Source organism: Muntiacus reevesi, chromosome 3 (assembly GCF_963930625.1).
Source record: "Muntiacus reevesi chromosome 3, mMunRee1.1, whole genome shotgun sequence".
NCBI classification, from domain to species: Eukaryota; Metazoa; Chordata; class Mammalia; order Artiodactyla; family Cervidae; genus Muntiacus; species Muntiacus reevesi.
Window position 1 is genome coordinate 95,234,002 of NC_089251.1, and position 15,920 is coordinate 95,249,921.

Here is a 15,920-nt window from a genome sequence, read left to right on the forward strand (position 1 = left end):
AAGGATTCCATACTGTGTGATTTCATTTATAAAACATATTGAAATGACAAAGTTTTTTTTCTTTTCTATTTGAAGGGTAGTTGATTTACAATGTTGTGTTAGTTTTCAAGTGTAGAGCACAATGATTCAGTTACACAAACACATATATTATTCTCTTTCATATTCTTTTCCACTGTGGTTTATCACAGAATATTGAATACAGCTCCCTGTGCTCTATGGTAGGATCTTGTTTATCCATCCTGTATAATAGTTTGCATCTGCTAATCCCACACTCCCAAATCCATCCTTCCCCAACCTCCCTTGCCTTTGACTACCTCAAGTCTGTTCTCTGTGTCTGTGTCCCTGTTCATGTCTTGTAGATTAGCTTGTTTGTGTCCTATTTCAGGTTCCACCAATAGGTGATCTCATGTGGTGTTTGTGAAAGGACAAAATTTCCGAAATGGAGGACAGCTTCCTCCTTGCCGGGAGTCAGGGACGTGGGGCTGAGGGAGCGGGGTGGGGTTACAGGCAGAGCCCTGGCCACCTTGTGATGGAGCACACGCACTGCGTCTCATGCGTGGTGTTGGGTGCAAGCATTTCCATAGGCGAGCTACATGCTCACATGCAAAAGTGAGTTTAAGTAAAACTTGGGAAATCCTAGTAAGATCAGTGAGTTTGTATCAGTGTCAAAACCCAGGTCGTGACATTGTACTAGAGTTTGGCAGGATGTCCCCACTGGGGGCAATCAGGCCGGGGGTAAAATGGAGCTCTTTGAATGATTGTTTTTTTATTGGAGCATAATTGCTTTATAATGTTGTGTTAGGTTCTGCTGTACAACGAAATGAGTCAGTCATAAGTATTCATACATCCCCTCCCTCTTGGACCTCCCTCCTTTCCCCTCACCCCATCTGCACCCCTCTAGGTCATCACAGAATGGAGTAAGTCAGAAAAAGAAAAACAAATATCGTATATTAACGCATATATGTGGAATCTAGAAAAATGGTGGTGATGAACCTGTTTGCAGGGCAGGAGTAGAGACACAGACAGACAGAACAGACATGTGGACACAGCAGGGGAGGGGAGGGTGGGGTGAATTGAGAGAGTAGGATTGACATATATATACTACCGTGTGTGAAACAGATAGCTGGGGCCTGCTGTCAGCAGGGAGCTCCGCGCGGTACCCTGAATGATTTCTTACTACTGCTACCTACATTACAAATCATGCATCAAGCCTGACCCTTCAGTCCAGGAAAACATGTGATGACAGGTCCTAGGAAGTGGCAAATCTTACCCTGCCGATGTCTTCTGCTGACATCCATTCCCCCGTCGGCAGTTAGGGTCTGGAATGTCCCTGAGTCTCAGAGCCCTCCTCACTCTGGCCTGTGTGTGTGTGTGTGGGCGTGTGGGTGTGTGTGTTGAGGGGTCGGTGGGGGGGGGGGGTTGGACAGGTAGCACAGGTGTTCGCACGGTGTGCTAACCAAGCACCTGCCCGCTATCCTCGAACACCTGGAAGTAGGCTGCCCCTCGGGCAGATTGCTATGTCCGCCCAGGGCACACCCTCAGATCCCGCTGTTAAGAGCTCGCTAGCATTCAGAACCCGGAGGGGATCCCCCAGCCAGCCACAGACCAGCATCTTCCTTGTACCCCAGAGTGACAGCTCCAGTGAGCCAGGCGCTTCTCTGAGGGTGCAGCCAACTGAGGTCTGATTTACACTTTCCTGCTAATATTTGCCTCAGGAAGGAAAAGGCATCTGGATTTTTCAAGGGCATCTTTTTTTTTTTTTTCTGGACCTCATGTTAAGGAAAGAAATGGAAACCACGGATGAGAGCATCAGCATAGAGATTTGGCTGGGAGCCAGGCTGGTGGCCGGCCGGCGTCCCTTAAGGGACTCTGGGGTTTTTTTGCTTTCTCATCACTGCCACCACCAGGCACTGCAGAAAAAGCAGGTGATCTAATTAAAATCAGTTTAGTCTTGAGATAAGCCCCTGTCTCCCCATATTGTCCCTCCGAGCCCCTTCGGAGGAGAAATTCTACCGCCAGCTCTCTGCCACCATCCACCCCGCCCTGTCCCCCATGCCAGTGACTTAGCAGGAGGACAGGATCCCTAGCCAGGGACCTCTTTCACTGGACTCCTCATAGGTGGTCCAGGAGCAAGCAGACCGGGAGTCCCGGTGTCAACAGCGTTTGTTTTCCCCGGAGGTGAGGGAGGGGCGGGCAGGGGGTGGACGACCGTGTTGTGGTGGAGCCCTCTGAAGACTGCTGAGGCAGCGTTTCCAAGAGGAGACCAAGACTTGATTTGCAAAACCAACGAGCAGCTTGAGGCTTTTTTTTTTTTTTAAGGAAAATGACTATAAATATGCAGCGTGTGCCAAATGCAAAGGAGTCCTTTCCCAACTCCAGGGCACTCCCTGCCCTGCTCCCCTCTCAAGGGTGACATCTCTATACAGGGAACAGACCTCCCCAGATCCCAGTCTTGGTTAGCTGGCAGCCGGACCGAGCCCTGGACCAGGGTCTAAGCGCTGACCTAGAAATTCTTGGAGAATGGAGGCCAAAGTATAAAATGCTCTGTTATTGTCAGGGGAAGGGGAGGGAAATGGAGAGAGCGTGTGAGTGGTTGTCACATCTAGAGAACCGGCTCTGCTTAACATGTTTATTCTCCACCTCGTAAGCGACATTCCTGGCTGACATGTCACAAGGAAAACTTTGTCATTTTCCAAATAGATGAGTCCCTGGTCTATCTATTGTGACTTCTGAGATTAGTGGGACAGAGGTCCAAGTTTCTCTCAGGACGTATGAAAACTAGCCCTTGCCCTCATCTGTCCTCCGTCCACACGCGTGCACACCCACAAACACACAAACACACACACTCACGCCCTCAGCTTTTCCAACTTAGCATATTAAAAGCCTGTGAAAAGCTTCTAACATTGGGCCTTCCTGAGTTGCGCCTACCTTTGTTCCCTGAGCCTTTGTTCCTCTGCCAGCTCATGAGCTCAGGGGGCTGCCCAGCAGCCTGCAGAACCCAGGTCCTTGGGTCCATGGCTGGCTGGTGGTGCCCAAGGGAGCAGAAGGGCTCGGGTTTATCCTTCACATTCATCACCCTGGGAGGGTGCGTTCAAGGGAGGGGTCAGCCAAGCGATTGTGGGCACCGCAGACCCAGAACATCACGGTGACTCCCGTGGAGCCTTTCCCGTGGAGTCCACGTGCCCCAGCACTGCAGGAGGCGGACCTCCTGGGGCCAGCCCTCCCCACACAGCAGAGCTCTGCTGAGTCCCGGGCGGCCCCCTTCTCAGGTATAATCAGGGGTCCAAGTTGCAACCCGCACCTGGGCCATGTCCACCCTGTGCTCTGCAAGGCTGGTTAGAACTTGTTAAGGTTTTTTTTTTTTTTTTTTTTAAATAGGCATTACCTGGCTGTTGTCTAGCAGCTCTCAAAACATAGGTGTGGAAGATCCCGCCCTGGACTGCACCCTTGCTGGGGGGAGGTTTGAAAGCAGGTGAAGCTCTCAAAACATCTCGCCTGTTCAAAGCACCCCTCACATCCTCCTCTCCAGCCCAGACGCCCAGACAAGGCAGCGTGCCGTCCGCTGAGGAGGCCTGGCTTCCGGTTGCTGTTTTCCCTTGTGAACGACTTAGACTTTCAGCAGTTTCAAAGGTGTCCCGTTAGATCATCATTTTGCAGTTAAGTTGTTCATAAAAATCTAATGGGAATAGACTTAAGCAATGTAAAAGCAACAGCCCCCAGCACAGAAAATGAGGAATCCACACCACTTAGCCACACTCAGCCAATCCAGTTTAAAAAAGAAGGCTGTTCTTCCTAAATGAGAAAAGAATGGAAAAGAATAGATATGTGAATGTGTATAACTGAATCACTTGGCTACACACCCGAAACTAACACAGCGTTGTTAATCAACTCTGCGCCAATATAAAATAAAACACATAACCAGCAAAGACCACTGTATAGCCCAGGGAACTCTGCCCAACATTCTGTAATAAGCTAATTGGGAAAAGAATTTGAAAAACAGCAGACACATGTATATGTATATATATATATATATCTGAATCACTTTGCTGTATACTTGAAACTAACACAACATTGTTAATCAGCTATACTCCAACATAAAGTAAAATTTTTAAAAAGACAGTTCTTCTTTTCCACCTTGTTTCAAAACCCTCACATCTTCCTTTGCCCTCCTTGTGTACATCACTTATTATCACACACATGTGTGTCTTACAGCAGTGGTCCCCAACCTTTTTGGCACCAGGGACCAGTTTCATGGAAGACAGTTTTTCCACGGACTGGGGTGCGGGATGGTTCTGAGATGGTTCAAGTGCACTACATTTCCCAGTGCACTTTATTTCTATTATTACTGCATCGGTTCCACCTCAGGTCATCCAGCATTAGCTCCTGGAAGTTGGGGGACCCCTGTCTTAAAAGACGGAAGAGTGGAAGAGGTAATAGTGATGAAGATGTGAAGTCAGAGCTGGATTTCTGGCTCTGTGAGTTGCTTCTTGTTTCCTGTACATAACTGGGGAAAATAATGAATTATTATCCACTACCTAATGGATTGTTGTGAGGAGTAAGGGGGAGTGAATAAGGCCCTTAGCAATGGGTAAATGCTCAGTATATTTTAGTCATTAGTGTCATTGTATGTGTAATCAAAATTATATTAAATAGGGCTTCTTGCAATAATAAGACCTACTGTGATATGAATACATACAAATTGACTATTTAACTTGAGATATAAAAGTATCAAGTTGATAAAAAAAGTAAAGTGGGAAAAAAATATATCAAGTGGAGAGACTTCCCTGGTTGCCCAGTGGTTAAGACTCTGAGCTCCCAATGCAGGGGCCACGAGTTCAGTTCCTGGCTGGGGAACTGAGACCCCACATGCCGCACGGCATGGCCTAAAATTTAAAAACCAACTTAAGGGTGTCTTACCCAGGTTCGTTCCCTGGGTCAGGAAGATCCCCTGGAGGAGGAAATGGCAACCCAGTCCAGGATTCTTGCCTGGAAAATCCCATGGACTGAGGAGCCTGGTCCTCAGTCAGACCCAAATGAGTGACTAACACACACTCCTAACCAAAAACAGAGTCGTTGACTCATGTTCTTTGAGTAAAACTGGAAATGAAGTCCTTCAACGATGAGAAGATGAAAACACCTTCCCTCCGCTGTCTGAGGCTGAACAAGTCTGGGACGTGAATTCGGTTTTATTACATTTTTATCTTCTTACCTTTGCAGTTGCTTCACATTGTTGTTTCACTGCTGTTAGGATGATTTGCAAGGGCAAATGATGATGCCAAAATGATTCAAATGAAAGTCTAGATTAATGACAAATGATGTCAGAACCTGAGAATGTGGATGCAAATTGTAGTTAGGCTAGAAGAAAGCTACATGCCAGAAAGTGTATTAAGCTAACACAACACTTGAGATTTTACGGGAAAAGGAAAAATAAAAAGGCTGAGTCGTGTGGCATATAATCATGTCCCAGCCCTCTTTACACTGGACCCTTTTTAGCCAAATTGATTGTAAAAGCTAATTAAAGTCAAATGTGTTTTTCATGCGTCTACACTGTGCTAAGTGAAGCAGACAGTCTGCAGGACCCAGAATGGACCCTGACCTTCCTCTGACCCCCTTTGTGAGGCTGGGAGAATCCTCTAACCTTCATGCACGGCCTGGAGACTCTGAGCGAAGGTTACAGGCTCTGGGGGTTGGAAAAGTTCTTTTAGTGGTGGGAGATTGTTATTGTTTACATGCTGGTTGGTATCCAGCTCTTTACAACCCCATGGACCATAGCCTGCCATGCTGCTCTATCCATGGAATTCCCCAGGCAAGAATGCTGGAGTGGGTTGCCATTCCCTTCTCCAGGGGATCTTCCCAACTAAAGGATGGAACCTACCCCATCCTTCTCCTTCATCAGGTGGAAAATTGAGGTTCTCAGAGCTCAAGTGACAGAAGGAAGAGCAGCCAAGGATGCCCGCTCTGTTGTGTAGTTAACTGCCACCTCCTTCCCCAGCTGGCCCTTGCCTGTCCCCCAGCAGTTAAATCTTAACCGCCTGGGCCCTGCCTGTGGGGCAGGGGCCAAGGGGACAGCCTGCAAGGAAGCCAAGTGACCTTTCCCAGCCGACTCACCTCCGGATAACTCCTGCACCCTGGCTTTCTGCTGTGGTGATTTGGCATCTTTTTTATTGTTGTTCATTCACTAAGTCGTATCTGACTCTTTGCAACCCCATGGACTGTAGCTCACCAGGCTTCCCTGTCCTTCAGTGTCTCCTGGAGTTTGCTCAAATTCATGTCCATTGAGTCGATGATGCCATCCAACCATCTCATCCTCTGTCGCCCCCCTCCTCCTGCCGGTGAGTTAGCTCTTTGCCGCAGGTGGCCAAAGTATTGAAGCTTCGGCTTCAGTATCAGTCCTTCCAATGAATATTCAGGGTTGATTTCCTTTAGGATGGACTGGTTTGATCTCTTTGCTGTCCAAGGGACTCTCAAGAGTCTTCTCCAGCACCACAGTTCGAAAGCATCAGTTCTCCAGTGCTCAGCCTTCTTTATGATCCAATTCTCACAGCCATACATGACTGCTGGAGAATGGACTGACCCAAACCTAAGGTCAAGGGAGAGCTCCTGGGACTTTAGAGAGGCTTGGAGGGGATGAAGGATGAAAGCCGTTTTCCTCCACTTCCTTCTAACTACCACCCGTCCCAGGCCATCCCTGCCTTGAAGACCGTGCACCTGAGTCCAGAAGCAGAAGCAGAGTGTTGGCCTGCTACCTCACACCACATACACAGAACTGAATCTGTTCTCCATGACATAGAGAATCTTTTCTCCAGTAGGACATGTGAACCCACGTGGTGCGGGGACATGGACCTTACATATTATTCCTTTGCAGTTTCCTTGTTCTGTGAAAGTGCCCTGCCCCATCCATTGACTCAGAGTATGTTATCATTTCTGAGTTGATCATTTTCAAAGCCCCAAATCAGAAAATAGAAGACTTCATTGGCATGATGATTTTTCTTTTCTCACCAGAGCAAGTTCTACCTGTGAGGACATCATATTCTTGCTTCTGAAGGGAATAAACTTTTAAAAATAAATACGTGGTTGTCACGGTTATACAAATGAATTAAAAAAAAAAAAAAAAACCTTTAAGCAGGTGATAATCAGCAGTTGTGTAGAGAAACTTGGAGGAGGGTTTAGAAATCAAAGGGGTGTGTGTGTATGTGTGTGCTATGTGCTCAGTTGATTCTTTGCAACCCTATGGATGGTATTCCCCCCATACAAATAACCTCACTGCAAAAGAACCTTTATGCCTGAGCTCAGAAATAAGGGTCTAACTAAAATTATTTCTCTCTTATCTGTTATGTCACAGTGGAGACATTGTTGCCTTTGAAAAGTCTACTAATTATAACCGCATTCTCCAAGAAGAAGGAGCAGTGAGTGTTGAATAAAATAGATTTGCTATGATAGACCCTGAAATATTCAGTAATTGTTGAATTAGATGCAGTTGTTTTCCTGTGTATAACGTTATTATGGGCAGCCCTTAGCCACTCACCCCCCTGATCCTCAAAGTGATGCTGACTGATAATGAGGGAGCATCTGGTGAGGGGGAAGCCCGTGGCTGTTCTCAATGGGCGCGGCAGAGTGCAGAACTGAGAAAGCCAAGGAGGATATCCTGACCCTGAAGCTGACGCAGAGCAGGCCATTAGGTTGGAGAGGATGAAGGGGAGTCCCCTGACCCAGGTGCAGTCCAACAGGGCAGGCTGTGGGGCTCAACTTCCAACTTCCCAGGAATGCTCTCACCTACTCTATTAAAATGGAAATTATTCAAAAGACGTCAGGGAAATCCTGAAGAAATCATTTCAATACAGTCCTTCATGCAAATCAGGAGCAACCATGCCTCCCCTTGTTCCGGGGGTAGGAGTAGGGTGGGGAGGTAAACAGCAGTGTGGCTGACACAAGGCAGGAATATTGAATTCACTTTTTGCCATGTTGCCTTTTTCCATCCTTAATGAAAATGTTTTACATCCTGTAATCTATTCTTCTAAAGGAAGGCAGTGTCCCTCACTTCCCTGGTTCGTTCGGCCCTGAGATTTTCATATATGACTGACCATTTCTGTAATCCAGGGAAGGTGACCCAGACAGGAGATGGTTTTAGTTCAAGGGTGGACAACCATGTAGACAAGCGTTGCAGAATGTGTTTATGGCACCGGATTTTTCATAGGTCATCTTTTTATCGTTTGTTACTACACAGCATTTGTGGGCTTCCCAGGTGGCACTAGTGAAGAACCCACCTGTCCGTGCAAGAGACAGATGTGGGTTTGATCCCAGGGTCAGGAAGGTCCCCTGCAGGAGGGCACGGCAACCCACTCCAGCATTCTTGCCTGGAGAACCCCACGGACAGAAGAGCCTGATGGGCTACAGTCCATAGGGTCCCAGGCAGTTGGACACTACTTAAGCGAGCATGCACACATGCATACAGCATTTGTAATGCAAAGCCACTTTGAAATATTAAATATGTGAAATATTAAATACTAATTGCTCCCTGATGACTAGAGAGTATAGCCTTTTAGAGGAAGGTTAGTATCATTTGCAATGAAACAAGAGGGAATAGCTGCTGGAATCAAGAAAAGTGCCCAGGGGTGTGGATAAAATATTAACCTATAGTTGCAATGAATAATTATTATCTGACTTAAAGAAATAATTCGTGTGAAAATGGTTTTAGGATGACAATCATTCACCGATCAAGACAGAACCCACTGGATCCCCTTTGTCTGAATTCAGGAGATGTCCATTCTGGGAGCAGGAACTGGCAAAGAAATACTCCTACCAAATGGTAGGCTTGGGACTTCCCTGGTGGTCTAGTGGTTGAGATTCTGTGCTTCCACTGCAGGGGACATGAAGTTGATCTCTGGTTGGGAAGTTGCACATACTGCAGTGTGGGGGAAAATTTTTTTTTAATGGTAAGTTTGCACACCTCAGGAAGACTAATGCTCCATACCTTGGCTGCCTAGGGCAGTAAATGGCTTCTTAGTCTGCCAGTGATCACAGTTGTACAAGATGGAGTAAGAATTGCCTTCTGCCAGGCCCATGAGGACTGTCATTCCCTCTCGGGCTGGGTGATGGTCAGGAAATTCAGGGCTTTTCCTCACGCCCTATAGAAAGACTCCCCCTGGGATCATGTCACATTCTAGAATGAGGGTCTCCATCACAGAGCAAGAAACAGGTCTGTGCATTTTTTAGCAACTGGGTCTGGGGACATGTGGGAGGGGAAATTGGGCTTTAGAGGGAAAGGTGGCAAAGATCGGTGGTCTTCAGAGTGGGTGGTACAGACCCGGAAATAAATGAGGCATCAAAAATGAAGCAACTTCAATTTTCTTGAAGTTATGTGTTACTCCACATGAAATGAAAATGTCACTCAGTCGTGTCCGACTCTTGTGACCTCATGGACTGTACCCCACCAGGCTCCTCTGTCCATGGGATTCTCCAGGCAAGAATACTGGAGTGGGGTACCACTTCACGTAACTCTCAGTAAAAACACACAGCTCCAGGAAAGAGTTTGGCTGATGTCACAGCCAGATAGTATTATTGTAGGGCCTGCAATGCGGGAGACCTGGGTTCAATCCTGGGGTCAGGAAGATCCTCTGGAGAAGAACATGGCAACCCACTCCAGTATTCTTGCCTGGAGAATTCCATGGACAGAGGAGCCTGGTGGCCTACAGTCCATGGGGTTGCAAAGAGTCGGAGACAGCTGAGCGACTGACACACCCTAGGGCCTCAGCAAGGTCTGTGAGAAGCAGGTAATTCTAGAAGTGGGCTGCAAGCTGAAATGACTCTCTTTATTCTCCTAGGTGGCCTTTCTTGCTGATGAATACTGCAACTGCTGTCAAGACATTTTGCAACATGTGAGAAACCAAGAACTCGAGAGGGTAGGGTTTTATCTACAAAACGCAAGCATTTATGACTTGTTCTTAACCTTTCGGCTTGAAAAGACCCCTCAAGGGATGTCTAGGAATTCATCACACTAAAGTGCTTAGAATGCAGCTGTTTTATAGTCAGTAAGCTCTTGAAGGTGATATTTTTATTCCATTTAATCATCTGGAAATTTTCCAAGGTGCCCATATGGATAATTTTACACTTTAAATATAAACTCAGCTATTTTTAGATCCTAATTCCAGCTGATCTGAAATAAAGTACTGATGGCTCAGTGGTAAAGAATCTGCCTGCCAATGCAGGAGGCGCAGGAAACATGGGTTCTATTCCTGGGTCGGGAAGATCCCCTGGAAGAGGAAATGGCAACCCACTCCAGTATTCTTGCCTGGGAAATCCCATGGACAGAGGAGCCTGGTGGGCTACAGCCCATGGGTTCCCAAAGAGTTGGGCACAATTTAGTGACTAAACAACAGCAAATTTATTTACCCTGGGATTCTCAGTGATGGTTTTCTGAGCTGTTATTGATACATGCTAATGTACTAGAAGCAGTTCGAAGCAGGGTGCTCTGACATGGGAATCATCAAGAGTGGATTGTATTCTAGAATTGGCCATGAAAGGCATGAAGAAATCCTTTAACCATTCTGAATCCTGTCTTTTACCATATAAAATGAAAATCCAGAGAAGCAAGTACACATTTAAATGAAAAGTCTTCTGAAGATTCAGTGTTCTAAGCACTTCCGCTTTGCGAGATAATGTTTAATCAGCGTGAAGTCATTTCTTGCTTTGTAGAAAGCGTTGGCCTGAGGGAGGGACCAGGCTGTCTTCAGAGTGACCCCTGGCCTATTAACACCGTGTTATAAACACTCCCCAAGTTGAATATCCAATCCACTCCCTGTCTACAATGCTTCATCAAGTACTAACTGAATTCTTACCCTGTGACCAGCACCGTTTCCAGAACAAAGAGGGTATTCCCCTGGAGGCTTGAGAAGCTGATAGTCTGGTACTGAAAGGAACAGTGTAAACCAATGAGTGTGATACAGTATGGAACATTCTAGAACACAGTGTGGTTGGACTGTTCTGGACTTCCAAGGGAAGAAAAACAGAGACGCCTGGAGAAATTTCCCCGGAAGAGGCCATGTTGCTGGCAAGTCTCATAGAAAAGCAGAAGTCCAGCAGATGCTAAGTGGGGGAGAAGAAGGATTCTGGGAGGAACGCATGGTGCAGGCAGAGGCAGAGGGTGGTCACAGGCGTCACAGCACAAGAAGGTTGCTGGGACCAGATTTATTATCTCATGGCCCCATGGGAAACTCTGACTTATTGAGAAGACGGTGGGTTGGCAGTGACATCAGATGCCATGTTATGGGAGCCGAGGGTGGGGAGGAGGCTCTGCCACAGTCCAGGTGACAAGGAAGGAGGGCTGGGTGGGGAACAGTGACAATGACACCAGAGAGAAAGAGGGACAAATCAGAGAAATATTTCTGTAGCAGACGAATCAGGACGGATGACTCGGAACGTGGGAGGTGGGGCGAGGGGTGGGCTGAGACAGTGCTGTCTCATCCAGACCCATGAGCCCCAGAAGCCTCCAGCCTGGGGGTCCAAGGATTACTCCACCCTGCTCAGCGTTCTTGGCTGTCTCATTAAATACCTGAGTCTCTTTGGAGATGTCTTCTCTAGAAGAGATTTTCAAATCAGGTACTCCGGGTCAACGCTCACAACCTACACAGAAGAAACAGCTTACAAGTCTAGGGTTCTTGGAGGACTTGGGGTGGGACTGTGTTGCCTCAGGATATCTGAGCTGCAGAAATCTCAGAAGGCTGCAGTCTTCCTGAGCTGACAGCTCAGATGGGCCACCAGGTCCACATGGGAGGAAATAAAGAAAGGACCCTGCCATTTTGCTACTCAACAGAAGTCTTTAAAGAAGGCTCCTTAGGCTCGGGGAAGAATGGACACATGTGTACGTGGCTGAGTCCCTTTGCTGCCCGCCTGAAACTATCACAGCATTGTTAATTGACTAGATGCCAATACAGAATCAAAAGTTAAAAAGGTGCAGCTGGCTTTCAGGAGGTACACTCAAAATAAAGTGGCAAATACACTACTTATGGAATTATAGGCTCTTTTACCAAGGTTTATAGCATTAACTCAGATCGTGATAAAATGCTGTTTCACTTTCAAATGAATAAATATTTTGCTAATAATACTAAAAAAAAGAAATGCCTTTTGTAGAATCACACTGGCTCCCTTTAGCCCGCACCATCTTTAGTCAAAGCTATGGTTTTTCCAGTGGTCGTGTATGGATGTGAGAGCTGGACTATAAAGAAAGCTGAGCGCTGAAGAATTGATGCTTTTGAACTGTGGTGTTGGAGAAGACTCTTGAGAGTCTCTTGGACTGCAAGAAATTCAACCAGTCCATCCTGAAGGAAATCAGTCCTGCGTATTCCTTGGAAGGACTGATACTGAAGCTGAAACTCAATACTTTGGCCACCTGATGCGAAGAACTGACTCATTTGAAAAGACCCTGATGCTGGGAAAGATTAAAGGCAGGAGGAGAAGGGGACAACAGAGGATGAGATGGTTGGATGGCATCACCGACTCAATGGACATGAGTTTGAGTGAACTCTGGGAGTTGGTGATGAACAGGGAGACCTGGCGTGCTGCAGTCCGCAAAGAGTTGGACATGGACTGAGTGACTGAACTGAACTGAACTGTTGTAGGTGAATTCCAACATGTCAAGGAGGAGGCAATATATCTTTGGTTATATATGGTTACACATCTTCCTGAGCTGAAAATAATTGAAGGGGTCAGTCAGTCACGAAAATGTATTCTGGACTCTGGTTTGTACCCCAAGGGCCCGATCTTTGTCCTACTGTAATCAGGAGAGCCCCCTTGTTATCATAACCACCCTTCCTTCTAGAAAACGCCTCAGGACCAGTCTTCTACCCACCCAGCAGGTGCTCTCTGATGGATGTAAAATCCCTTCTAAAATACAGCTTGGGAGACTTCCTTAGTGCTCCAGTGGCTAAGACTGTGTGCTCCCAAGGCCAGGAGCCTGGGTTCCATCCCTGGTCAGGGAACTAGATCCCACAAGGCACAACTAAGAGTTCGAGTGAAAGTGGAAGTGTTAGTCGCTCAGTCGTGTCTGACTCTTTGCGACGCTATGGACTGTGGCCCACCAGGCTCCTCTGTCTGTGGGATTCTCCAAGCAAGAATACTAGAGTGGGTTGTCATTCCCTTCTCCAGGGGATCTTCCCCACCCAGGGATCAAACTTAGGTCTCTGGCATTGCAGGCAGATTCTCTAACATCTGAGCCACCAGGAAGCCCTAAGAGTTTGATTGTTGCTGCTAAAAGATCCTGTGTGCCACAACTGAGACCTGGAACGGTGGTCTTAATTATATTATAAATAAATTTAATATTTATTAATAAATAAATATTAGTTATAAAGCATTTATTTATTAATAATGAGATTTATTTACTTAAACATTTTTAAAAATAAAATATGATACATTAAATACAGCTTGGAAAAGCCGACAGGCAAAGCTTAACATCAGTTGGAATGAAATTCATCCAGTTACCATTCAGGGCTGATGAGCTGCCTGTGGAGGACTGGTCTCGCCAGGCACAAAAGCAGGGTTCAAAGCTATGTTCTGTCCCTTGCCTCAGGTGGAGGACTTGCTGATGTCCTTCTGGAAGTCTCTGCAGCAAGACACAGTGATGCTCCTGTCTCTCCCTGACGTGTGCCAGCTCCTTAAGTGCTACGACGCACAGCTGTACAAGGTAGGCGGTTCCTTCCAGGTGCCGGCTTGTGTCCTGTCCAGAAATTGGTACCCAATGCTGGGAGCTTCCCAGGTGGCGCTGGTGGTAACAAACCCACCTGCCAGTGTGGGAGACACAGGAGAGGTGGGGTTGATCCCTGGGTTCAGGAAGATCTCCTAGAGAAGAAAATAGCAACCCACTCCAATACTCTTGCCTGAAAAATTCCATGAACAGGGAAGCCTGGTGGGCTACAGTCCCTGGGGTTGCAGGAAAGTCAGACACGACTGAAGCGACTTGGCATTCACACACTGAGGTTAGAGTCACAGCCCTCACCCTCCGGGGTGTCCATGGATCTCAGATCCTCTAAGGAATCAGTGGTGGGGCCAATGGACCACGTGCCTTAGATCTTTCCCTAAGATTCAGTTTTCCTTTCTGAATTCACTGAGAGTCCGAGTGACCGCGTGTAGAGAAAAAGCCAGTGAGTGTGATACAGTATGGAAGGTTCTACAACACAGTGTGATTGGGCTGTTCTGGACACCCAAAGGAAGAGCAGAGACGCCTGGAGAGGGCTTCCCAGAGGAGCCCGTGTTGCTGGCAAGTCTCATAGGAAAGGAGAAATTCTGCAGACTCAAAATGGAGGAGAAAACGCGTGGTGGAACAGGTGGATTCTAGGAGGAACACATGATGCCGGCAGAGGGTGGTCATAGGCATCACAGGGCAGGAAGGGCACAGTGACCGGACTTACCTCACTTGCCCTGTGGGAGACTTGGAGTTATCGAGAAGACAGTGGGTTGGCAGTGGCATTGGATGCCGTATTATTGGAGCAGAGGGTTGGGGGGAGGCTTTGCCACCGTCAAGGCAACACCGGAAGAAGGTTGGACTGAGGGATCTGATGACATCAGAGAGAAAGAGGAACGGACACAGGGTGACTGGTGGGTCCAGTGAATCATTCATTTCAGTGAACCCCAAACTGAGTCAGAGTCCTTACTCTGATATTTTAACAAAAGAGGACTTTTTTAAAATAGGCAGTTGGAGTCGTTGCTTTGGATTGTACACAACTTCTGGGGATTGTAGGTTTGTTTTTTCAACTCTGTGTCTAGAATGATGAACTGTGGTTTGGGCATCAATTATATATAATTTCTGGAGTGAAAATGTGCTTTTCTTAAGCTTGTCATGAACTTTTACCTTTTATTTTATATTTGTTTTTAGGGGGCAAAAAATCTAGGGCCTCTAAATTTTTAACCCAAAGGTTGAAAACTTGAGGCTGGGTTCAGCCCTTAAAGATTTTGGTTTGACCTCAAAACCAAAACCAGTCTTAGCCAACATTCATGTTGTGTACGTTTGTGAATCGGTCCTCAATATTTTGAAATCTTTGAAAGAGTTCTGATTCAAGCCTCTCCAGCCTGATGTCCTTGCCCAGTGGGCAGCAGCCAGGGCTCCGAGGTGGCTACGTCCTTAGCTGGGTGGGGGCCCCTCTATTGGCCTGAGGCTCACGTGACCCTTGGCCTCTTGTGACCAGAGGCTACCAGCGCTGACTGGCGGCCACGTGTCTTGTCACTTCTGTTGTAGGGAATTGAGGACATTCTCCTCCATGACTTTTTGGAAGATGTTTCTATTCAGTATTTGAAATCTGTCCGGTTGTTTAGTAAGAAATTCAAGCTGTGGCTCCTCTCTGCTCTGGAGGGCTTTCCAGCCCTCTTACAGATCTCCAAACTCAAAGGTGGGTTTCCATGGAGAATGTGGAGTCTGTGAATGCAAGTGCGGCATCTAACTTTCCACATGGGGTAGGTCATCTCCTCTTTACTACAGCCTGGGGTATATAAGATCTTAGTTGCCCAGCCAGGAGTCAAACCCGCACCCCCTGCAATGGAAGCATGAAGTCGTAACCACTGGACTGTCGGGGAAGTCCCACTCTCCCCTCTGGGCTCGCTTTGCCCTCGTGAGCTGAACTGCAGTCCACACGTCCTGTGCTTCGGCTTTCTCAGCTTTTCCTTTAAAGCCCATAAGGGAGGCATGTGTTGATCCATCCACACCCTCTTGCCGATTGCCCAAGCAGGGCCAAGGGGCTGGGGAGGTAGCAAAGGGCAAGGGGGAGGTCAGTCGTGCCTCCGGCCCTCTCCAGCCAACTCCGGGAGGCAGCCACCGTCCTTGGCTCACTGCCCACCCAAGCAGGGCCAACGAAGGTCCTGGCCTAGCATACCCCCACCTCCCTGTGCTCTGCTCAGGCCCCACGAGGCTCCAAGAGTATCACTCCGTCCTTAGAAAT

At 47.3% G+C, this 15,920-nt stretch overlaps 1 protein-coding gene across 1 annotated transcript in view; it reads left to right on the forward strand.

Moving 5' to 3' along the window:
- RFX8 (regulatory factor X8) overlaps positions 1–15,920 on the forward strand; it is a 53,504-nt gene that overhangs the window by 17,963 nt on the left and 19,621 nt on the right. Inside the window, exons 2-5 of the mRNA XM_065928865.1 lie at positions 8,696–8,806; positions 9,822–9,875; positions 13,562–13,675; positions 15,224–15,374. Of these exons, the coding sequence (XP_065784937.1) occupies positions 8,696–8,806; positions 9,822–9,875; positions 13,562–13,675; positions 15,224–15,374 (430 nt within the window). The remainder of the gene's footprint in view (positions 1–8,695; positions 8,807–9,821; positions 9,876–13,561; positions 13,676–15,223; positions 15,375–15,920) is intronic.